This window comes from Schistocerca piceifrons, chromosome 5, assembly GCF_021461385.2.
Source record: "Schistocerca piceifrons isolate TAMUIC-IGC-003096 chromosome 5, iqSchPice1.1, whole genome shotgun sequence".
Classification (NCBI taxonomy): Eukaryota; Metazoa; Arthropoda; class Insecta; order Orthoptera; family Acrididae; genus Schistocerca; species Schistocerca piceifrons.
In genome coordinates this window covers 29,795,123-29,821,786 of record NC_060142.1, presented here as the reverse complement: position 1 = coordinate 29,821,786, position 26,664 = coordinate 29,795,123, and the positions used below count along the sequence as shown (strand labels likewise).

At 40.8% G+C, this 26,664-nt stretch overlaps 1 protein-coding gene across 2 annotated transcripts in view; it reads right to left on the bottom strand.

Moving 5' to 3' along the window:
* The window catches only part of LOC124797883, a 124,999-nt gene that overhangs the window by 25,083 nt on the left and 73,252 nt on the right, over positions 1-26,664 (bottom strand). For both annotated transcript variants that reach the window (XM_047260980.1, XM_047260981.1), the window contains 2 exons: positions 14,587-14,697; positions 11,476-11,581 (listed from right to left, as the gene is read on the bottom strand). In XM_047260980.1, the coding sequence (XP_047116936.1) occupies positions 11,558-11,581; positions 14,587-14,697 (135 nt within the window). In that variant the 3' untranslated portion in view covers positions 11,476-11,557. The remainder of the gene's footprint in view (positions 1-11,475; positions 11,582-14,586; positions 14,698-26,664) is intronic.

The following is a 26,664-nucleotide window of genomic DNA, read 5'->3' as shown; positions in this document are numbered from 1 at the left end:
CAAGAGTAAAGTCAGACACAATAATTTTACATTTCAGCTGTTATGAGCAAATACACAGTGCTTTATTTAATGATGAATGAGCAGCGTCTCTCACTTGAACTATTTAAAATCATACTTTATACTTCTCGGACATTGTTTCTAACAGTTTTTAATCGCAGGCTGACACCAGAGCTACCTGCCATTGGTGCCACTTAGGCAGGTAAAGGGAAAGGGCTGTAGGTCGTACACTACACTACAATAATATTACAACAGATTCTTCAATGAGGAGGCCGTAACAGGTTATTTACAAACAGCTTGTCAAATAGCGGTTCTGCTTTTAAGACACCAATAACCAAATCGTTTTCTGATTGAAGCCTATTTATCTTCTTAGTTTTTGTGTTGACCATTGAAGAGAACACCAATCCACGCAGGTAGGAAGAGGCGAACGGTACTAATAATTTCAAAGCTTTCCTTGCCAGTCGTGAATATTCTTCTTTTCTCTTCACCCAAAAGACAATTATCCATCTATGACGTTTGCCAGCTTCATAGTTCAGTTCTGGAAACTAACTTAATAGTTCCTCTTCCAAATTATGCAAACTCTGTACCATGCAAGACATGTGATTACTTACTGGCACCGAGTGGTCCATTGCACTTTTAGACAATTTTCTGAAGGGAAGGGTAACACTAATACATCATCTATTGTAAAGACGTTGACCACAAACGAAGTTCTGCGATGTATCATTTCATTTATCCGTGGCCGTTATAATGTTTCCTTCTCTCCTTTTGAGGCTTTTATTTGAAATATTTAGGTGGTTAAAGGATCAGCGAGAAATGCTGATTTTAATAGCAAACAAGGTCACAAAAATAATTCGCATACCCAGACTTAGGATCTTGAATGAACATTAACAACTCAGATTTTATTTCCAGAACGAGCGTCATTACCTTTTCTGTGGAAAGCCACCTGACGTCTGGTGATAAAGGAGGTTTTGATGCAGCGAACCCATGTCTCCACAAAAGATTCTAAGCAGTCGAATTTGCAGCGCTGAGTTCAAAACTTCGGTCACCTCTTTAAGCACGTGATTTAAATCGGAAGGTAAAACCGTACCTGCCAGTGCTTGTCAATGAAGAAAGCAGTTTGTCCGCGAATCACATGGCATTGCTGATTTCAATTTCGCAACGAGCCCATTTTTATTGGCATTCGTAACTTCAGCACCATCAGTAGAAATGGCGATATATTTTGTCCAATAGATCTTATAGTTTCGATTGCTTTCCAAAAAAAAAAAAAATGTCGTGCAAACACTGGCTAGTCGTATTTGGAGTAAGTGCTTTGCAAAATAAAATATCTTCCATGATACTTTCGTCTGCTTCGAATCGCACAAATACCATACATTGCGCCCTGACTGAAATATCAGTAGGTTCAGCGAACTGCAAAGAAAAATTTTGGCTCTTCTTTGATTTTGAGACTAATTGTTCTCGAATGTCTCCGCCATATCGTTTATTCTGCGTTTGATGGTATTATCAGAAAGCGGGATGCTTTTTAGCTTTTTTACCGAATATAATTTCAACCATATCCAGGGCTACTGGCAAAATAAGATCCTTGGCATTTGTATGCGGCTAAGTAGATCATCAGTCACATAATATTATTGTTAACGAACCAATAACAATACTATTTTAAGTTTACTATCGAAGAAAAACCCACGATTTATCAGTTTCCTTAAAATGTTTGGTTGGGAGATGACGCATAAACTTTAATTCTCATGGGACAATACTTCGCCGCTAATAACTCCTTGACATTTATTGTTCATGACAATAACACCGTACTTGAAATAACTGTCGTTAAAGTGTTTTTTTTTTCGAATTTGATTCGCATCCGCCACTACTACGTGTACCACGCACAACTGACTGAAAGGAGCGAAAATGCGCGCCTATGCCACCGCTGACCACTTCCCGCCCCCATGCCTCCACGCGACAAAGGATACACTCGTGTATCACTGCTCACAGGGCGCTGCCACTACCCCGCACAGTGCGCTTGGCATCTCGATTAGTGTGTTATCAGTAAAAAGAAACTTAAATATTTTGCCTGTGAAATGAATGACATGGTTTTATTACGATTCTGGGAATCGCCAGATTTTTATACTTGGACAGGTGTCGCGTATTCAAAAACGCTGGAAAACACTGCTTTGTGCAGAAGGAAATTCAGCATAGCATGTGGGGGGGTAAGAGAATGTTTGCAGTATGCATCAACCACGGAAGAAGCTGTAATTTTGTATGTTGGTAGAATGTAACAATTATAACAAAGGAATCAATGTGCCAAATTTGAAAATAATTTTGAGTTTTGTAACGAGCATCCCAGGAACCAATGCCCATACTGAAAAGATGGAAAGAAATGGCTCTGAGCACTATGGGACTTAACATCTGTGGTCATCAGTCCCCTAGAACTTAGAACTACCTAAACCTAACCAACCTAAGGACGTCACACATATCCATGCCCGAGGCAGGATTCGAACCTGCGACCGCAGCGGTCACGCGGTTCCAGACTGAAGCGCCTAGAACCGCACGGCCACACCGGCCGGCTGAAAGGATGTTTTTGTTGATGACTACCAAATGGACTGCTGTAAGAAACAGAATTTTTGTTGAACTTATTATCAACTTTAAACATAGTTGTGTGCAGCAACCGTGAACATATTTTTTATAGTAAAGAGAGCCCACTGGTTGCAATGGATTTTGTAGTCGAATTGACCATGGTTTCGACTCATAAACTAAGGAATTCTTCATCAGAATTTATATTACCTAAATAAGGAGGATACAAAGTTAGTCATGAATAAGAAAAATACAAGACAGTAATAATAAATATTCGTACATGAGGTTGTACTTACATACGTAAGAAGTTGAGCATAGCAGCTTTCGTCATGCAATTTTAACGCCAAAAAGGGCACGTCACATAATAAAACATCGTACGTAAAAGTCTTACTGTCATTTCTAATTAAAAATTAAAGGGTGCCGCTAAGGGCTGCTTGTGTATACTGAAACAGGTGGCATCAGACTGGGCGGCGCGTGCGCCGGCTATACTACGATGTGGACATGAGGTGTCACGCCATCTAGTGATGAAAATTGGTAACATATGCTTTACGTACTTATTAAGGCTGAATTACAAAACCAGAGATTGAAAATACCGCTATAGGTGTAAGGTTCTTTTATTGAGAACACAGCCGGTTTCTGGCTCTTATACGCCCATTTTCAGGTGTCGTACTGAAAACAGCAAGAGACAGGACATAATTTTTATACGGAGCAATACACATGAAAAACAAAAAAAAAAAAAAGATTCCACAAAAAGTATAAACAGCCGGTCGGGCTAGGTGCTGTAAAACCTAAGTGTATGCCAAAATGGCACCAGACAGTGCTACAGACGACTGCCTGGATAAAGAAATATGCAAAGAACACCAGGGCGCCTACACTTGATGCTGTGACTCCGAGCGCCGCGGTGGACATGTACAAGACGAGGTGTGCTACTAGCGAGCGCTGAGCATGGAGTAGCGGACACGAAGGACGAAGCAAACTGGTAAACCAGAGTGGCAAAAGTACTGCCATCTGTTGAGGGGAAGAAGAACGCGGGGCCACTAGCCCTGCCGCTCACAGTTTGAATTAGTGATTTCCATTTAAAATGAAAAATGAAAAAAGGAAGCATTATTTTGAAAGTTACATGAAAAACGTTAAAAGTGCATTATGCGTGGTAAAGGAAAATGTTGAACGGGGCAGTACAGAACTGTAGTAAAACTGAGTGGAAGCTGGCGACGTAAAATTTATGTATAAACCGTAAAACGCAATGAAAAGTTTCCCTTTACACGTGTGGCATGCAAGTTTTTAAGTTAGTTGAGATACGTATGTGGTGTCGTGGACCGAGCGGTTCTAGGCGCTATAGTTTGGAAGCGCGGGACCGCTACGGTCGCAGGTTGGAATTCTGCCTCGGGCATGGATGTGTGGGATGTCCTTAGGCTTGTTAGGTTTAAGTAGTTCTAAGTTCTAGGGGACTGATGACCTCAGAAGTTAAGTCCCATAGTGCTCAGAGCCATTTTGGTGACGTGGAACAACCCGCCATTGTATCAGTTAAAAGAACATACATATGTGCCATTCCTATTTACAAGCATTTCGCTACTGACCAAAAGGGAAAGTAATGAAACCTTACAGTCCACAACGTCAGAAACAATTACGCCAGTTAATAGTTAGCAGCAATATCACGAAAAGGACACATTAAAAGTTGGTTCAATTTAAAACCTCCTAACTAAAAGTCGACAACTAATCGAGGCTTACATAAGATAAGACCTGAGACGAATTTTACATCATGAAAGATGGGTAAATTTTAAATTAGTCAGAGCACAGATAATGACGCAGCACAATAATGCATCATAATCATAGGATAAGAAAAAAATGCAAACTTCTATTAAAAGGGGATAAAATGAACTGCGTGGACCTTGTAGACCTCACAATAGGAAACAGGCATATGCCGTACATTCGTTACGACTAATTAAGAACCAGAAAAGTAATGGCGGAAAACACTGACTAGTTAGGAAATATACATGTATGGCGTACAATAGGCATCTCTTGCTATTTTCAGCATGACACCTGAAGGTGGGTGTATGATATCGCCGGCTGGAGGGGCCCAGCGGTTCTAGGCGCTACAGTCTGGAACCGCGGGACCGTTACGGTCGCAGGTTCGAATCCTGCCTCGGGCACGGATGTGTGATGTGCTTAGGTTAGTTAGGTTTAAGTAGTTCTAAGTTCTAGGGGACTGATGACCTCAGAAGTTAAGTTCCATAGTGCTCAGAGCTATTTGTATAAGAACCTGATATCGACAATGTTATAAATAAAAGAAACTTACAACTGTAGCCTTATTTTCAACCTCTGGTATAATGCTCAGCTGCAGACGTTGCTCCGACAGGATCGTTTGAATTACAAAAGTTACAAATTTGAACTTTTCATGTCAAGAGCTTCTCAAACATGTAAAAAATAATGTAACAATTTTTAATGAGTGCAGATCAAATGGTTAATATTTATAGGGCTATGATTTTAGGAATGTTGTTTTAATAAAATGTTTTAGCAAAGAGTAATTAGTTGCTTTAGTTGTAAAAGTTGCTGTAACTAAATACTGGAGCAAATATGAATAGTGCTAAAATGCTGTAACAGTTAATTTAATTAAATATTTTATGTACCGTGTTCAATAACGAATACTATTTAATATTCAAACTGTTTGCAAAAGGAGTTCCAGTAGGTAAACGTTTCGGGACACACTCATTGTCTGTGTCTACTTTCGTATACCGTTGTTCATAACGGCCTCCTAAAGATTAAACCTGCCGATATTGCCACGATGGGACTATTTCGGAAATAATACCAAAATATCCCTATTTTGAGTTTGAAAACCTGGCAACCCTAGTTATCTATGATGTTTTGGCGAGACGAATGAACGACAGAACGAGGGTACAGGATCGTCATTGTCTGGCAGAGCCTCTGACCTGCCACAATCCCCACTGTACGGTGATTGTTCTTTCCAGTGCAACAGCCTACAGTGACTTTTGTTATGACTTGTTTATCAAACAGCATTGGTATTCAGAATGTACAAGTCACGATTTTCATATCTAATGTGCTGAAAAAAGTGGCAAAAAGGGGTGTTTTACGATTACCATATAATCAAGTTTCGGCAAATACACACAGTGAAATTAACAGAAATGATCAAGAACTCTCGCCAGGCATCTCTCACTGTGCTAGATGACTTACACTATCTCTCTCTCTCTTTACCGACGTACGGGCGGATATACAGGGATAGGCAAAATAGTGAGAACAGTGGTAGTAATTGGATGGTTGTGTTTGTCGGTCAGAAACGCAGGTAAGGCACGGGTCGCGCTGGACTGTGCATGTTCAGTACGGACTAGGCATCAGTGCAGGTTGTTTACGAGTAGTTCACACTTCGTATTCGCATTCAGAGGGCGAAGGCGACGTGCAATGAAAGACCTAACAGAGTTACAGGGTGGGGGCCCGATAAGCTGGAGCGTCAGTAACCAAGACAGCCCACATTCAGCGTTTCAAGTGCAACAGTCATGACAGACTACATAAAAAATGGAAAGACAGCGTCGTGTGAATGTAATAGTGAGCGCAAATCAGTACTAAATGACAGAGATCGTCGTACGCTAACACGAATTGTGTCAAAACACAAAACTACGGCGGTTACAGTTAGTGCACAACTCAATAGCCATCTTCAAGAGCCCGTACCTATCAACACTGTCCGCCGAGAACTCCTTAAAGCGAATAGTGATGGACGAGCTGCTATACCGAAACTCTTAGGGAAGACAACCAACGCAAAGAAGCGTTAAACATTGTGTCATTAGCGTAAGTCCTGTACGGCTGACCAGTGGAAACACATCATATGGTCCGACGAATCAACGTTTTCGTTGTCTCCAACATTGGGCCGGGTTTACGTCTGGAGGTCGCCAAAAGTAGCCCACAATCCTGATTGCTTGATTCCAACGGTTAAGCATGGAGGTGGAAGTGTTGTGGTGTCAGCAGCCATATCATGGTATTCTGATGATGCATCCTCAAGGTCGTGTTACAGCCAACGATTATGTCAACATTTTAGGTGATTAAGTGCATCCAATGATTTAAATGTTGTTCCCCAACAATGATGTCATATTTCCGGACGAAAATGCACTCATTCACACAGTCAGGACAATACAATCGTGGTATGAAGAGCATGAAACTGAACAGCAGCGTCTTCCCTGGCCAGCACAGTACCCGTACTTGAATATTATCCAACCCTTGTGGGCGGTATTGGAGCGGAGACTCTGGAGCAGATTTCAGCTTTCCTCGTCTCTGCAGGAGTTAGAAAAGGTTGCGATTGAAGGGTGGCAGAATATTCCACTGGAGACTGTACAGTCATTATAAGCTAGTATTACAAGAAGAATCGCAGCTGTATAACGGACAAATGGGGGTCCAGCTCCTTATTAATAAACCATTCCCAAGTAAGAACAAAAAATGGGCGAAATGGCTCTAAGCAGTTTGGGACTTAACAGCTGAGGTCATCAGTCCCCTAGAACTTAGAACTACTTAAACCTAACTAACCTAAGGACATCACACACATCCATGCCCGAGGCTGAATTCGAACCTGCGACGGTAGCAGCAGCTTGGTTCCGGACTGAAGGGCCTGGAACCGCTCGGCCACAGAGGCCGGCAAGTAAGTACAGGTGTTCACATTATTTTGCCTATCCCCTATGTGTGTCTGTTTATTTGTCACTTAGTTTTCGGCAGCTGAACTGTATGTATCTATAACAAAGTACATGTGGTGCGTAAGGTCAAGTGGTTGGAATAGCAAGTTGTGTGATCTAGTGAGTTCGGACTACACAGCACACACTTACACAGACCATGCCATTTAATACAGACGAAATTATAAAGTTCTAAGTAGTTCTAAATAGTATGGTGCGAAAATTGGCAACTGAACCTAAATAATGAAAAGTTTGAGGTCATCCACATGAGTGCTAAAAGGAATCCGTTAAACTTCGGTTATACGGTAAATCAGTCAAATTCGACTATACATCAAGTAATCAGTCTGGGATGTTATAGAAAAGGGAACAGGTAGAGACAAACAGTCGCAGAATAACATACTGTTAAGGGATGAGGATAAGGTAGTAAATGATCCACAATACCTAGAAAACTATGTAAACGAGCATTTCTCATGTGTTATAGAGAACTTACAACAAAAATTGCCCAAAACAAATGTAACACCTAAGTACAATGATGTTACTTCCAACCACAGAGAATGAAGTCAATAAAACTGTTCAAAAACTAGAAAAAAAGGCGTCAGTAGGCAATGTGTGTACTGAAACAATGCATAGGGATTATACAAGGCGCCTTAACATAAATAATAAATGACTCCCTCACATTAGGGACATTTCCAGAGCAGTTAAAACAGGCAAGAGTTGCACCTTTGCTTAAGAAAGGTAATGCAGAAGACATAGAAAATTACCGGCCCATTTCCCTGCTGTCAGCATTCTCAAAACTAGTAGAAGCAATTATGAAAGACAGGTTAATGACTTACCCGAATAAATACAATCTTTTAAGCGAATCACAGTTTGGGTTTCGAAGTGGCAAAAATACGGAGTCACCCATAGTAAAATTCACAAAATTTGTGCTTGATGCTCTTGATAAAGATGAGTGTGTCACAGGAATATTTTTGGATCTTTCTAAGGGCGTTTGATACAGTCGACCACAAGATTCTGTTAAATAAATTAGAAGCATTAGGAATAAAAGAGGTAGCTAATGACTAGATTCGATCATACCTAGCAGATAGGGTACAAAGAGCAGAGGTAACACATACTTCAAATAGATCCAAACATTTAGTAAAACACTTATCAGAACCAAAATACATTAACATAGAGGTCCCACAAGGTAGCACATTTGGACCAATATTATTCCTGATATACATCAATGACTTTCCCACTAGTGATACTCATGGTGAAAACATTCTCTTCGCTGATGACAGCAATATTATAGTCACTGAGAAAACAAAAGAACTACTTGCCGAGGAAGCAAATGGAATAGTCAAGGAAGTTTATGATTGGTCAATAAGCAATAAAGTGACATTGAACATAAAAAAAGCCATGATTTCAGTTTGAAGAGGAAAAATGTCAATGTTGTATTAAATATAGAGGGCACATCTATAGACTGTGTAACAAATAAAAAATTTCTAGGAACGAATATTGATTCTCAGTTGATGTGATGTGAACATACAAAGGTACTTGCAAACAGAATGTCATCAGCTTGTTATGACCTTAGAATCCTATCGTCAGTGTGTAACATTCAGTGTCTTTTAGTTATGCATTATTCATATGCACACTCAATTCTTAGCTATGGCATTCTTTTTGGGGGAAAAACGCACAAAACATCAACACAATTTTCAAACTCCAGAAAACAGCCATAACAATAATAACCAAAAATACTAGTTGAGCTCATTATAAAGATCTGTTCAAAACACTGGGGATTTTAACTGCTCCATGTGAATACATTTACCAGTCAGTTATACACATAAAAAATAACATTGGTAATTACTGCACAAACAGCTCTGTCCATAATCATGCAGCAAGAGATGGACTCAACTTACATTTACCAAGAAAAAATACACATAAAACTCAAAACAGCATTTTCTACCAAGGAATAAAACTGTACAATAAATTACCAAAAAGAGATTAAAGAAATTGCTAAAATACACTTATTTAAAAGGCGGCTAAAAAGTACCCGTTATGCAACACATTTTATACATTGAAGGATTCTTAGATAAAAGAGAGTAGGGGTTCGGTAAAAATGTTGTGCAAATAATAATAATAATAATAATAATAATAATAATTGTTATAAAACATCCAGAATTCCACACAACACCTTCACTTAATGTTTTTTTTCCTTTCTAGAAATACTTACCCCCAAGGTATGCATAGCACAATTCTAAAACCTCTTCCTCTTTCTGAACTCAACATCTCATTCATTATGGTCGGATGCTGACTTAGTTTTTCAGGATAGCAAATGGGAAGTTGTACAGAAAATAGCCCAGAGATCACCAATCTGTGTGTGTGTGTGTGTGTGTGTGTGTGTGTGTGTGTGTGTGTGTGTGTGTGAAATGAGTGAAGTGCTATGAAACAATGTGTGTGTAGTGTGTGCAGTCACTGATAGTGAGATATGAGTGAACGGTGTGGCATTACATTATTTTAATAAGTTATTTGTAGAAAAAAGTATTGTATACCAGGAGTAAATCTAATGAAGATGTCTAACTAGAAATCTGTAAATATATGTGTATACAAATTAGCTTATTTTAAATTGATCTAAACTTGTAAATACTTTGACATGTCCTATATCCTTGTAAAAAGAGATCTACAGATGAATAAAGCTACTACGACTACTACAACTAATTATAATTACGAGCAAGTTAAACTGGAAATCACACTTAGAAAATAATATGGGGAAGGCGGATCAAGGAACAGTTAGAAGATACAACAGATCTACTAACGGGACTACCTATACTATACTTGTCAGTCCTCTTTTGGAGTACTGCTGCGTGGAGGTATACTTCTATGCAGTTCTGTTTCTTTGACATTTCTTAATCATTCTCTTTTCTGATATGTACAGGATACTACAGCATGCCTAGCCTCTTTCCTTATCGCACACATTAACGGTATAGCAAAGAACACGTTGGTAAGTTTTTTCGCAAACGTGAACATTAAAACTGCAGTGCGTACGAGTTTAAGGCCGAAAATTAACGAACAAGAAGCAGTACCAGTTAAAAAACAAGTCCTAATTTCGGGGTTCCAGGTTCATTTACTATCGATACAAATACAGCAAACGTGGAATTAAGTCGATTACGAAAATATGCTTTTGACATCACTTCCTTCTCTTCTCGGAAATTCGAAATATTTCAACAAAAAACAAGCTCCAGTAACATAGCCATATGTGTTGTATTACTAGAGCAAATACGTGTTCATTAGGAGAAAAACGTTCCGAATTACCTTCTTGACATTATATTATTATTGTAAGCACTGTAATTTTTACCGTTTGAAACTGCTGATGCGTACACACGACAGAGTAATTGCAAACAGCGGTTTGCCAATGTTTTTGGCTAGCGAAGATGGCGGCAGGTCCCGCCCACTTTGGCTCCAAAACAACGTACAGCGTAAGTCAATAGCGCCATCTCACTTCTGTTTTTACCTTCATGGCGGCGTCTGCGTAAGTACACAACCATAACACATTACGAGACTGTCAAAGACGCATCTTTTGCTGAAGCATGCCGTTTGGTGAGGTATGATGGTGATATTAGGTACTTTGTTTATGGTATTACTACGATCTTCTGATACGAAGTGATGTAAGTTTGACGAGGTGGTCTAAGCAAGTTCTGCAGTTGAGAAGTTTAACACTTGCATTGCAGAATTGTGTTAGGAGAAGAACAAGAAATTATATACACACATTTTTAAAGCAGAGTGTAGTTTTCGCAAGAACACTCAAATGAATAAAGTCACTTGTTATCCATGACAAAAAGCACATTCTATTTATAGGAGTAGGGTTGTAACGAGCATACCATTGGAAGATAAACCCACGCTTATAAAAATGGTTAAAACATAATTAAGCTATGACTGTTAACATTAGATCTATTAAAACCCTTAAAATACACATAAAGTATTTCAACACGGCCGTTATTTCAGACGTGACAAACCGTAAAGGAATTATTTAGGCGTAAATATAGTACAAACTCAAAAAATACGAGAGATGTCGAGTTATGCATGCACTGAGACATGTTCATTTCGATGCATCTTCCTCCTGCTGAACAAAAAATTACAACCAAAGACGACAAATGTATCGATCATTATATAAGAGCTCTAAAAGTAGCATAGCTGTATCAGTTTATCCCCATTTATAAAACGTTTGTGAAACGAGTGTGAAAAAGTGTGTATTTGCATGTCGGCGCATACTTACGGGCAAGTTTGTCGATAGGACCGGCTGTGCCTCCTAGTTCATCCGGCAGATATTCCTTTGCCACGTGGTCAAACAGCGTCTTTCATCCTGACAGATGGACGTGTGTCTGAAGCAGGGCAACATTTCCTGTTACATGGTCTAGTGACGAAACCCCCATCCTGTACTTACATTTATATCAACGTCCATACTTTGCACAATTCTGTGGAGTGCACATCAGAAGGTCCTTCCCACCGTACTACGCGTTAGCGTTTTCTTCCTATTCCATTGACAATCGGAACGAAAATGACTGCTTAACTGTATTCAGGGTAGTGAGAAACTGTCTGAAAAAAAGGTAAAGGTGCTGCAATCTAGCTTGTGCTGAGAATCGTTAAGAAAAAATTCCATACGATGCGTCGTTTCCACATTAATTAGTACTAGGTGTCAGTGAAGCGGAATGGAACGAACACAAGGATCCTGGTCAGATAGTGTAGGGTAATATCAATAGCTGCAGAAAATGGTGTAACGGGAGAAGGATTCGTTATGACCAGAAAGGTAGGGTTGAGGGTGTGTTGCTGTGAACAGTTTAGTGATAGGGTTATCAGAATCGACAGCAAACCAGTATCGACAATGATACTTCAGGTATACACGCCGACGTCGCAAGGTGAAGATGAAGAGATAGAGAAAGTATAGGAGGTTATTGAAAGGGTGTCACAGTAAGTAAAGCAAGATGAAAATCTAATAGTCATGGGGGACTGGAATGCAGCTGTAGGGGAAGGAGTAGAAGAATATGGGCTTGGGGCAAGGAATGAGAGAAGAGAAAGACTAATAGAGTGTAATCATTTTCAGCTGGTAGTAGTGAATATTCTGTTCAGGAATCACAAGAGGAGGAACTTTACTTGGAAAAGGCCGGGTGATACAGGAAGATTTCAGTTATATTACATCATGGTCAGACAGAGATTCCGGGGTCCGATACTGGATTGTAAGGCGTACCCAGAAGCAGAATAGACTCAGATCACAATGTAGTAGCGATGAAGTGTAGGCTGAAGTTTAAGTCATTAGTCAGGAAGAATGAATACGCAAATAAGTGGGATACAGAAGTACTATGGGATGACGAGATAGCTTAAAGTTCTCTAAGCATATAGATACAACAGTAAGGAACACCTCGGTAGTCAGTACAGTTGAAGAGGAATGGACATCTCTAAAAAGGGCCATCACGGAAGTCGGGAAGGAAAACATAGGTACAAAGAAGGTAACTGTGAAGAAATCATGGGTGACAGAAGAAATACTTCAGTTGATCGATGAAAGGAGGAAGTACAAATATGTTCTGGGAAACTCATGAATTCAGAAATACAAGTCGCTGAGGAATGAAATAAATAGGAAGTGCAGGGAAGCTAAGACTAAATGACTACATGATAAATGTGAAGCAATAGAAAAACAAGTGATTGTCGGAATGGCGGACTCAGCATACAGGAAAGTCAAAACAACCGTCGGTGACATTAAAAGCAAGAGTGATAACATTAAGAGTGGGACGGGAATTCCACTATTAAATGCAGAGGAGAGACCGGATAGGTCGAAAGAATACATTGAAAGCCTCTATGAGGGGGCAAGATATGTCTGATGTGATAGAAGAAGAAACGGGAGACGATTTAGAACAGATAGGGGATCCAGTGTTTGAATCAGAATTTAAAATAGCTTTGGAGGACTCACGATTAATACGGCGGAAGGGTAGATAACATTACTGATACATCAGAATTTCTACAATCATTGTGGGAAGTCACAACAAGACGTCTAATCAGGTTGGAGTGTAGAATGTATGAGTCTGGCGATAAACCATCTGACTTTCGGAAAAATATTATCCACACAGTTCCGAAGAATGCAAAAGCTGGCAAGTGCGAGAACTATCGCACAATCAGCTTGACAGCTTATGAATCCAAGTTGCTGACAAAAATAATATACAGAATATTGGAAGAGGAAATTGACGACGTGTTAGACGAAGATAAGTTTGGCCTTAGAAAAGGTAAAGGGCACGAGAGAGGCAATTCTGGCGTTGCGGTTGATAATGTAAGCAAGACTAAAGAAAAATCATGACACGCTCATAGGATTTGTCGAGCTGGAAAAAGCGTTCGACAATGTAAAACCGTGTAAGATGTTCGAAATTCTGAGAAAAATAGGAGTAAGCTACAGAGAGATACGGGTAATATAAAATATGTACAACAGCCAAGACGGAATAATAAGAGTGGACGACCAAGAACGAAGTGCTCTGATTAAAAAGTGTGTAAGACAGGGATGTATACTTTGCCCGTACTCTTCAATCTGTACATCGAAGAAGCAATGACGGAAATAAAAGAAAGGTTCAGGGATGAAATTAAAATCCAAGGTGGAAGGACATCAATGATACGATTCGTTGATAACGTTGCTATAGTAAGTGAAAGTGAAGAAGAATTACATGACCTGCTGAATTGAATGAACAATCTAATGAGTAAAGAATATGGACTGAGAGCAAATCGAAAGAAGACGAAAGTGATGAGAAGTAGAAGAAATGAGAGCAGTGAGAAACTTAACATCGGGATTGATGGTCACAAAGAAGATGAAGTTAAGGAATTCTGCTACCTAGGCAGTAAAATAACTAGTGATGGGCGAAGCGAAGATGACATTAAAAGCAGACTAGCAATGACAAAAAGGACATTTCTGGCCGAAAGAAGTCTAGCAGTATCAAATATAGGCCTTAATTTCTTATTATTTCCTAATTATTTCCTAATGTTCACCTTTTATAGAAAAGTATTATATTTTATTTTCCTACATTAACCTCTTGTATGTAAAAATTAATTATTTTGAAAACTGGTGAACTTGGTACGAAAAAATATTCATTTTTATTAATTTTTCTAAGTAATTTAGATAAAATTAACTGAGTTAGACATGAAAAGTGGATTATTGAAGGATATTTCTGTAGGTTATGGGTAAGTTTCCATTTTATAGTGAACGAACAGACGCAACGAATGAGTGAGCTAGAAAATGGGAAGAGAGCCAGAACCTACAGAAATATCCTACACCTATTATATGATTTTCACTGATTTATAGGAGTAAGAGCACTATATAACAAAATGAAAAGTCGAGTAACGAATTTTTTCTTACCCTCTTCTGCAACTTTTTGGAGAGAGCTGAGCTCAAAATTTTCATTGTAAAATCAATTACTTTGTCAGCATTTACCAAATGCAGTGCTTTCAAACTCCGGCAATAGGCAGTCTGGAAAAGAGAAGCACAATCAGGTACCCAAAATGGTTCAAATGGCTCTGAGCACTATGGAACTCAACTGCTGTGGTCATAAGTCCCCTAGAACTTAGAACTACTTAAACCTAACTAACCTAAGGACATCACATCCATCCATGCCCGAGGCAGGATACGAACCTGCGACCGTAGCGGTCGTGCGGTTCCAGACTGTAGCGCCTTTAACCGCTCGGCCACTCTGGCAGGCAATCAGGTACCCAAGTTAAGTCAATGTTGTTGAATACTGCAGTACGCTGCATGTTCACTCACATTTGACAGATGTTAAGATACAAGGGATAAATGTAAATGAAACAGTAAAAACTGCAGTAACGCAAGTATAAATCTTAGGACAATTCACAACGATCTGTTTCAACTATTCCAGCCAACAGACTTTACAGTTGCTGTAAAACTTGTGGATGTTTTGCAATATATCTTCACTGAACTGTTATGTCTTTGTACTATTATAAACAATTATTAAGATACACGCAGGGTGACGATTATTGAACTATGTGAAATAAAAGCGTCATAACTTCTGAACAGTTTGTGTTGGGACGTTCAAACTGCAAGGATGGGCATGGGGCATGATGGGAATTAGTATGCACATGTATGGTTTGGTTTAGCTACGAGGTCCACTTTCATTTGGATGGGTTCGTCAATAGGCAAAATTGGCACATTTGGGGGACGGAGAATCTGAATTTCGCGATCGAGTAGTCTCTTCACCCTCAACCAGTGACTGTCTGGTACGCAATGTCCAGTCACGGAATAATCCGAGTGATGGTCCTTGATGGCACGGGGACTATCAAACGGTACGTGAAAGTCTGGGAAGACGATTTCACGCCATTATTCAAAGTGGCCCTGATTTTGATATGATGTGGTTCATGCAAGACGAAGCTAGACCCCTTCGAAATAGGAGTGTTTGATATTTTGGAGGAGCACTTTGGGGACTGCGTTCTGGTTCTGGGGTACCCAGAGGCCACTGGCATGGGCTTCTATTGGCCGCCATATTCTTCGGATCTGAACACATGCCCTCCTTTTTTGGGACTATATTAAAGACAAGGTGCACAGCAATAACTCCAAAACTATTGCTGAAAACAGCCATTCAAGAGGTCAGAGACAGCATCGATGTTCCGATACTACAGCCTGTCTTGCATAATTTCGCTATTCGTCTGCCCCACATCCTCGCCATTGATGTAATAACCTAAATCAGAATAATTGTAGTGACGTTTACATGTTGAATAAAGTGTATACACTTCGTATTTTGTAACTAATTTACGTTTTTTGTTCTTATAGTTGAATAAATGTCAGTGTGTAAGTGGTATGTGCTATTGCGAAATAGGCTTGGGGCTAGGTGTAGCTATAATCTATGCCGAAATAGCTAATCTACATCTGCATAGATACTTCGCAAGCCACCGTACCGTGTGTAGCGGATGGTACTCTGTGTCACTACTTGTCACATTTTTTCCTGTTCCACTAGCAAATAGAGCGAGGGAAAAACGATTGTCTAATTGCCTCCGTATGATACCTAATTTATGGTTTCATACCTTCTTGGTCCTTACGTGCAATGTTTGTTGGCGGCAGTAGAATCGTTCGGCAGTCAGCTTCAAATGCCGGTTCTCTATACTTTTTCGATAGAGTTTCTCGAAAAGACTGTCGCCTTCCCTCCAGTAATTCCCATTTGTATTCCCGAAGCATCTCCGATAACACTTTCGTGTTGTTCGAACCTACCGGTAACAAATCTAGCCGCCTGTCTCTGAATTGCTTCGATGTCTTCCTTCAGTTCGACCTGGTATGGATCCGAAACACTCGAGCTGTACTCAGGAATAGGTCACACCAGCGTCCTATATGCGGTCTCCTTTACAGATGAACCACTCTTTCCTAAAATTCTCCCAGTAAATCGAAGTCGACCATTCGGCTTCCCTACCACAGTTCCCAAATGCATGTCCCACCTCATATCGCTTAGCAACGTTAAGCCCAGATATTTAAACGGTTTTACACTGTCAAGCACGGCACTGGTAACTTTGTATCCGAACATTACAGGTTTTATCTTCGTACTCATTCGCATTAACTTACGTTTTTCCACATTTAGGGCTAGCTGCCATTCATCATACCAACTGGAAATCCTGTCTAGGGCGTCTTGCATCTTCCTATAGTCACTCAGTTTCAACACCCTACCGTACACCACGGCATCATCAGCAAACACCAGCACATTGCTGCCCACTCAGTCCGTCAAATCATTTATGTACACAGGGAACAATAGCAGTCGTATCACACTTCCCTGTGGCAATACAGACGAAACTCTCGTCTCTGATGAACTCTCGCCTTCGAGGGCAACATACTGGGTTCTACTACTTAAAAAGTCTTTGGGCTACTCACATATCTGTGGTCACACCTGGTAGGCCCTAGTGTTAGTCTTGGTGTGTTTTTTCATTTTAGGGCATCTCAGTATACACTTCACATGTGTACTTTACGTGTATATAATGACATGAAGTCATTAGAAAAGTCCACAATCACTGTTACCAGTTGTGTAATTTTTCTATCTTGTTAACTTTTTACTTTCTTATTTATTTCAAATTCTATACATTAACTGGTTTCGTCTTAAACCATCATCACACCCACTTAAATAACTGTTGATACACTTTGTCTCCTCAAATTCATATGTATAACCATACTGTGGGCATGTGACTTTAATGTAGTTCTGGTAATGGCTAGAACAGAAACATGTAATGGTGCATAATTAAAAAAAGCAATTAAAACGGAATCGAGAAAAAAATATTCCATTATATATCGTAAGTGCTGCGTTTGATATTCCTATTGTGAGTGAGCTCCTGGACGAAGTTTCCAGCTAAGTTGCTGTAATTTTAGCGATTATTGCCTTTGTTGACGAAGTAGCAGAAACACAAACTTTCTACTTAGCATTAAATAATGTTTTTCTACTGGAAAGCAGACATAGTTCACTGTCTTTATATGTCAAATTCAGTTTAATAAATGATAGAAACACCTATTATTTCGGATCATATGCAAATAGCACGATGGAGGTGAGCATGAGCGACAGTTACCTATGTCAACCGAAAGGTCTGTCAAGGTTTAACTCCAACAGTCAGAAGTTCTGAGCCACATTGGAGGTTCGCTTGTGCACATTATGGGAGAGTGTTGTACCTGGACGATAGTGTGTACAGGAACACACAATGTGCTGTGGTAAGTACTTTGGTGAAGCGACTGAATTATATGAAGGAGTGCACATGAGAAGACCATAAGAAGTTCCTGTCATTTTCCAGTTTTTGTTGTTAGACATACGGTTGTGTACTGTGCAGCATTTGTAAATATTTCGTGTTCTACGAGTGCTGTATAGTGTTTTTAGGTTATTTCGAATATGTAGTTAATTCTTCATGTATGCTACTCTACAGTGAGTAAAATACAATATATTTTTAGAACTATTTATATAACATATGTAAATTGAAGCCATACGTCGCTGATTCTGCGTCACCTTGTAGCTTCAAACAGAAGACGGTTTTTCTTACCATGGAACACGCTATACAAGTAAATGCATGGGGTTTCTTTGACGTCTTAACTATTTTCCTATCTTGAAAATTGAAGTTTGTGTTAGTTTCCAGCAGCTTCTGCTTCGAAATCGCTTCAACTGATAATTAGTTTTTGATAAGATCTCCGCTTAATTTGGTTTAACTTACCGATTATTACTGATTATGAGTAATAAAGTAACGCATAGACTAGTAAAACAGTACTGACAAGATTTTGTCGATAGCAGTGCTTTGAAATTCCAATCAAATGTATGTTCTAGGTACATGACTATGTTGTACCTTGGAACACGTTTCCACGTTTGGAAAAATTTACCGGAGTAGCTTCTGACTTTTTAGGAAAAGACTACAGCATGTAACAAATTAATGCTATCGTTTAAAAATGCAAAGTCAGGTGGAGGATGTCTGAAAGGTTTATCGAAGTAACACACTCTCCACCAGTGAAAACTGCAGCACCAATTGGAATGCGACCATAATATGCAATTATGTGTCAAAACTTCAGATGTGAGTATCCATTGAGAAGTACAATAACCATATCTATCCTTCCATGTTGACATTTACTAATACAGTCACTACTCTGTTTTTGAACTATTGCTGGTAGTCACTTTCAGTTATAAGATACGTTCACAGGGCCAGCAGCAATACAGACATACATCGACTCCTTCATATCCAGGTTAGAGCTCGTCATTATTATAATGTGGCTACAGTATGACTCCCTGTTGCCTCCTGAATGACCACAGCAATCTATCTCTTTTACGCCTCATAACGTTTACAAGGAGCTGCTAATGTGCTAGTCTTGTGATCAGTGCAACAGATCAAATCATTACGATACATCCATCGTAAACTCCATAAATATTTTAACCTCATCAGTCACATGAAGAGATACGTAATGAAAAAATGTGACCATCAAATTAAATAGTTTCACATATAAATTGTTCTAAAAAATAAATAATATTTGTCAAATGTCAGTTTTAATTCAAAGTCTAAAATGTTCACAAAGATAAGCCGGCAGCACAAAAATGTAACTTTCATGTCAAGTTTCAGAAACTTATTTGCCCATCCAATGATCCACCCACCCATACCCACCCACCCACAAACGCACACACACACATACACACACACATATTTGTCGAAACTGACTGACACCTAAAACAAATCTATGGATCACAGATTAAGTCTCTGTAAGTCTATCTTTATACAGATGGTTGCGGAACCTTGGTTGTTCAATAAAAAATTTCAAAACAAAACACCTTTCAGCCGTCTAAATTTCCACTCGTTATTTTACTTGTGCAACCGGTTTCGGCGCTACGATACGCCATCTTCAGGCAGCCTGAGCGATCTCTGTCGGCAGGTGATGGTCGAAGTGTTCACTGTGTCGAATATCTACGGATACCAACCACTAAATGCTGGCCCCTACTATGACTGGACCAGAGGAAGGAGTCTTCCTACACGTCGGTCAGTGAGCCTGAAGACGGCGTAATGTAGCGCTGAAACTGGTTGCTCAAATAAAATGACAACTGGAAATTTAGATAGCTCAAAGTTATTTTGATTCGACATTTTTCTCACATTAAGTTCTTCCCATTCTAATTCCACATTTAAATTGCTACTGAAGACTTTGGCTAAAAATAACGTCCCAAGCAGGTAGCTTAAATTCTATTTTCAGGCCTACACACGGCAGCGTACCAGAACAAACTGTTGGCTCCAATACTAAACAAAGTAGGCAAGCACACAAACAAATGACAGTCTGAATTACATGTACTGAAGCTACGGGAAGAATGCAGTTAATGTATGCTGTGCGAAAGAAACTTGAAGACAAACCATGCTGGGGAGGATAAAGATTACAACAACACAAACAATGTCCACGTCAAGTGTCACAACGTAATTTTCGTGTTTAAGCTGTCCATGAGACATGTTAACTTCATTTGGAGTAGGCGTGCTGGAGGCTATGTACAGAAGCAAGGTTTTGGGGACGGCAGCAGCATTACCAGTTGCAACCTATAGTGGCAAGGCCTCCGTTAAATGCAAACTGCTAAACATAATATTATAACTATTAAATGAAATGCTGCAAAATATGGGATCTAAAATACACAACATAGCCAGTGACAAACGTAATGTGCGAGCATAATTTTATTAAGGAGAGTCAGTGAGGAGGCTGGTCGTCTGGCCTAGTCGTTGCACCCTTTAACAGGGTTCAAGTAGCCACACAGGAGGAGCGTTTTGCCAGCTATCGAAAGCGCCAGTGTTAGGCGCGTTATGGAGACTAGAAATCTACTCTGTAGGAATCAGCATGGGTTTCAAAAAAGACGGTCGTGTGAAACTCAGCTCGCGCTATTCGTCCATGATACTCAGAGGGCCATAGACACGGGTTCCCAGGTAGGTGCCGTGTTCCTTGACTTCCGCAAGGCGTTCGATACAGTTCCCCACAGTCGTTTAGTGAACAAAGTAAGAGCATATGGACTCTCAGACCAATAGCGTGATTGCATTGAAGAGTTCCTAGATAACAGAACGCAGCATGTCGTTCTCAATGGAGAGAAGTCTTCCGAAGTAAGAGTGATTTCAGGTGTGCTGCAGGGGAGTGTCGTAGGACCGTTGCTATTCACAATATACATAAATGACCTTGTGGATGACATCGGAAGTTCACTGAGGCTTTTTGCAGATGATGCTGTGGTGTATCGAGAGGTTGTAACAATGGAAAATTGTGCTGAAATGCAGGAGGATCTGCAGCGAATTGACGCATGGTGCAGGGAATGACAATTGAATCTCAATGTAGACAAGTGTAATGTGCTGCGAATACATAGAAAGATAGATCCCTTATCATTTAGCTACAAAGTAGCAGGTCAGTAACTGGAAGCAGTTAATTCCATAAATTATCCGGGAGTACGCATTAGGAGTGATTTAAAATGGAATGATCATATAAAGTTGATCGTTGGTAAAGCAGATGCCAGACTGAGATTCATTGGAAGGATCCTAAGGAAATGAAATCCGAAAACAAAGGAAGTAGGTTTCAGTACGCTTGTTCGCCCACTGCTTGAATACTGCTCAGCAGTGTGGGATCCGTAGCAGATAGGGTTGATAGAAGAGATACAGAAGATCCAACGGAGAGCAGCGCGCTTCGTTACGGGATCATTTAGTAATCGCGAAAGCGTTACGAAGATGATAGATAAACTCCAGTGGAAGACTCCGCAGGAGAGACGCTCAGTAGCTCGGTACGGGCTTTTGTTAAAGTTTCGAGAACATACCTTCACTGAAGAGTCAAGCAGTATATTGCTCCCTCCTACGTATATCTCGCGAAGAGACCATGAGGACAAAATCAGAGAGATTAGAGTCCACACAGAAGCATACCGACAATCCTTCTTTCCACGAACAATAAGAGACTGGAATAGAAGGGAGAACCGATAGAGGTACTCAAGGTACCCTCCGCCACACACCGTCAGGTGGCTTGCTGAGTATGGATGTAGATGTAGATGGAGCCCCTTAGGCAAGTAGCGTTGAGGGCTGGAAAGAAGTCCAGTGTATGCTCGGTATGTCCGTCTGAGAGCCTCGTCTGACAATGAGACTTGGAGGAGGCGCTGCCTGCGGCCATCAGGGCTGCAGGTCGTGGCTCATGTCGTCAGCAATGGCGCCTGTCGCTTGGGTCATGACGCCATCTTCAGTTCCTACAGGTGTCTGGTAAAAGTGATGAAGAGTGCTGGGCCTGTGTGTCAGGTGCAAGCATTGTTCCCACAGTCGATCGGGGTCCTGTGGTTTGAGCCAAGTGAAAGGTCTCAACCGAAGGTTCCACCAATTTTGTGACGCTCTTGTGAGTAGATTTTTAGACTTGTGTTAAAGGGTGGAGAACTGCAGGACACCGCTCGATAGAGCATAGATGCACTACTGTGACCATGTTTTTTTTTTTTTTTTTTTTTTTTTTTTACGCTCGGCAGGAGTTTGAAATCCTGTAACGAACACCCGCCAGTCAATGTGCAGAGAGGTAAATACGGCCTCATACAGTGTAAAGACCCTTAGACGGTCACAATTTTAACAGTACAGAGTAGAAGTATTCGTAAAAAGTTCCAAAATTAACTGCCCTCCAGGGAAGTTGTCACGCTCAACTTGTTCTCAGAACAGAGAGGTGACTGAAATCCCATGTACTGAACTCCGAAATATTTAGCGCAGCATGGAATGTATATAGAAGAGACAGATTAGACACCATAGGCGAGAGAGCGTTAATTGCAGCTAGCCGAAATGTGGTTATGAAGGTCGATATTGACTCTGTACGAAATTGTCTGGACGCGAGTATCATGCCTATGTGAACTTACGTTAATTATCGAATGTTATTACTGGCCACCCGCCTCCGCCGTATCAGTTTCAGAGGGAGTCAAAGGAAGTCCGCGCTCAATAGAGCGTAAAAAAATGGCTCTGAGCACTGTGGGACTTAATATCTGAGGTCATCAGTCCCCTAGAACCACTTAAACCTAACTAACCTAAGGACATCACACACACCGATGCCCGAGGTAGGATTCGAACCTGCGGCCGTAGCGGTCGCGCGGTTCCATACTGAAGCGCCTAGAACCGCTCGGCCAACCCGTCCGGCATAGAGCGTGAATATCCAGGTCATGTAAATTAGTACGAAGCGACTTTGTACTACCATGTTGAAACGTCCCCTTTGAACAATTATACAAGACTGTCCTTAAACTGACACACAATATTTTGTTAGCGCAACGCAATCTGACTTTCAAAATTCCCTACAAAAGAATGGCCCTGACTAACATTAAACTATACCTTTCACAAATCACTTACCTCACAAAAATCTTCGCTGCTCAAGCTACTGCAATACAGCGAGCGCCACTACTGCCAGCTAAATAAAAGATTCAAACTATGGAAGGCACTAACTACTGATAGGGATAGTTAGCAAATGAAAGATATTAATAGAGAACAAACAATGTATTTACCTTGATATCATCATATATAAATATAGCAGTTCATGACAAATTTCAAAACTCCGCCATCTCTCTCCCCACATCCACCACTGCTGGCGGCTCACCTCCAACTGCGCAACGCTACGCGCTGTTCACAGCCAGCTGCCTAACACTACAATGGCGAGTATTACAACAATGCAAAGCAGCCACAGACTGCACACAGCACAGCCAGTGATTTTCATACAGAGGTGGCGTTACCAATAAAAAAACCTAAACAGCCTACTTACATAGCCCCCATGCTCCCCACAAAAAATTTTACAAATTGGATTGGGCAGTGGCCAATACAGATTTGAAAAATTTTTTCATAATTACAATAACAAAGAAATCAAATGCACACACTTATTGATACAATGTTGGTCAAAAGCTAAAATTGTCTCACAGTCCATAAAGACAGTCCTAATCGTACATAACAGGAGAATAGCAGTGTTTTTCTCAAAGTCTGAGCAGTAAAAGAAAATGCACACGGAAGTAGTGGATTTCCATGCAGTCTTGAAGAAGTAGTGTTGTCCTTCCAATGGAAAGACAGTGCTGACTCTCGACATGCAGACAGGTAATGGGCCACAACAGAGCAAACCCACAGCAGAGTCAGTCGAAATTTTGAAGAGTATTGGTAGGTAGGTCATCACAGAACAGACCCACTGTAGTCCTGGTAGAGATTACGGTATTGGTGGGCCACCAGAGGTGCAGACCCACTGCAGTCCTTGTAGAAATAATGGCATGGTGGGTCATCATAGATGCAGACCCACTGTAGTCCTTGTACAGATAATGGTACTGGTGGGTCATCAAAGATGCAGACCCACTGTAGTCCTTGGAGAGATAGCCAGCCGCCATCTGTTGTGACTGTGCAGGTGCACAATCACCGTTGAAGAGTCTTGCGGATAATATAGCAAGTCCATAAACCACCACTTGTGCACTCACAAAGTTTTTGAAATTGTCCTTAGAACCAGCAATGCTGTTATCCAGTCCCTTGCTGAATCATTAACACACGTGCAAACACTATCAGTCCCTACTTCTCACATATTTTCCATATACTATGACCAACAGAAACGTGTGCAGTGAAATTAATTAAGTAAATAAATTAGTGAAATCAAAGTGAACTAAGAAATTAGAATATAAATGGAAAACTTGGTTTAGTTTAGAGAGTTACATACTGGCATTCAGCGGGCAGAACAGAAGAAACAATGACCGTGGAGTCAGCGAGTTCCACATAAGCGGGCGCTGTCGATTCAGCCGTCAGGGCATCGCCCGACCGGCTCACGTGTTTCTAAGTTGTCGCATGAGCAAAGGCCCTCGCCTACATTCCAAGAGCCAATGACCGACGTTAAGAAGATTCTTCGAGAAGCCTTTCAACGTGACGGAAGAAGCAATGACCGGCTCACGTGTTTCTCAGTCGTCACATGCGATCAGAGGCCCCCGCCTACATTCCAAGAGCCAATGACCGAGGTCAAGAAGATTCTTCGAGAAGCTTTTCAACGTGACAGAAGAGGCAATGGCCGTGAAGTCGTTCACCCCCAGTGAACTGAAGTGAATAAATACGCGAGACGCGGTGGGCCCGAGAGGAAGACAGATGAAGACAGACGGAGACGAAGACGAGAGACGAAGGAAGAAAAGAAGAGTAGCAGTAGTTTTCAGTCAGTTTCGGTGCTGAAGGCCGTCATGCAAGAAGAGACTGCATCATGCACAGACGCACCAAGTCCGCCGCTGTAATGGAATAGCAAGCAGCAGCCGCGGCGCCAGAAGACAGAAGTTAAAAGGTATTAGAAGTCTGGTTTTTACATACCTGGGTGACTCGTGAGGACGGGAAGGAGACGGCCTCACATCAGTAGTTACCTGTGAGCTGGGATGAAGACCTGACAGCCGAAGACTGGCAAGCGGGAGTCCGTGGTTCGAGTTCGGGACACTGGCCTTCCACCGCCGCGCCGCTCCGCTGGTCGACGCACAACACACGCGGCCGCTTAGAGAAGAGAAACACTGGGACGCCACATTCAAGGTATCACCATCCGATGCACGACGTCGCTCGCAATAATTAAACGGGCCACCTCGCGCTGCGCGTCTCCGGTCAGCTGGGCGAGACGGCGACACGAGATACACGCCGCCGCCGCCGCTGTCGCAGCAGAAGGCTACGCAAACGACACGGCTGCCGCTCTCCGAACCAGAACGTCCCAGTAAGATACAGTTGTACGAAACTTTCAATAAAAGTTAACTTATGTAAGAATGATGTTTCATTCGACCTCATACCCGAGCCAAGGGAGAACCCACCCTGCCCACATGTTGTAAGAGAGAAAAGTTAATTTATTTAATATTTTCACCCTGACAGAATGCTTTAGAATGCTCACCCTGACAATTGACAGCATCAAAAGAGAAAACACAGTTACATTGAGTGACAGAAGTGTCACATTTAGTAACACAATTGTTACATTTGATGTCAGAAGCCGTTATAGTTGTTACAATTGGTGTCAGAGAAAAAACCCTTGGCTCAATATGAGGTGTGAATAACAGTCACTAAAGGTCCCCAGTTAGTATTGTTTAATGTGTGAAAGGATAGAGGTTTGCAGAACAGTCCTAATATTTTCTTTATTTAGAAGTGAATTTTCTCTCATGATTTTAAGAGTTTGTCGAAAATATTTAAACATCTTTTTAATTCAGGTTGTAAGATTGTGTAACTAATAGTTTGTAAAATGATGACACGAGATCGTACAAAGTCAGAGTCAGCACCACAAGCGGTTTCTACTGCGGAAGCTATGCAGAGCTTAGTTAATCAAATAGCACAGCTTAAAAATGATAATAATGCATTATTTAAGCAGTTGTGTGGTGTTAGGCAAACCAGTTCAATCCCTCCCACCCTAGATTCCTCAGCAGCAGCCTTAGTAACTCCTTTTTCAGGTAAACCTGGCGAGGACATAACAGCCTTTTTTGATGATTTAGTAGCAGCTGCAAAGTTAGGATCATGGTCAGATGAACAGCTCTTACAAATGACAAAGTTAAGATTGACAGGAGAGGCTAAAGCACACGTCTTATACCATGAAGAATTACGGAAGGCTCCAACATTTGAGGAATTGAAGAAAGGATTGCTTAAACGTTTTCAAAAACAGAACAGCTGTAGATTTTATAGGGAACAGTTAAACACTATCACTCAGAGGCAAAACGAGTCGTTAGAAAGTTTTGTAGATAGGATTAGGAAAGTTAATATTAACACCTATCAGTTGACAACTAGTGATGAAGCAAATAAAGTTATTTTACAAGAGGCAGAAGATAGAGCTCTGGATACATTTTTACGTGCGTTACCTCCTGAAACGTCCCGTCGTGTCAGGGCAGAGTTTCCTAAAAATTTAGCAGAAGCTGTATCTGTGGCGACAGCTTTTGAAGAAATTGACATTGCCACCAGATACAAGGAGAAGAGAAATATATTTTCAGCAGGAGTACGATGTTTTAGGTGCGATCGACACGGACATATA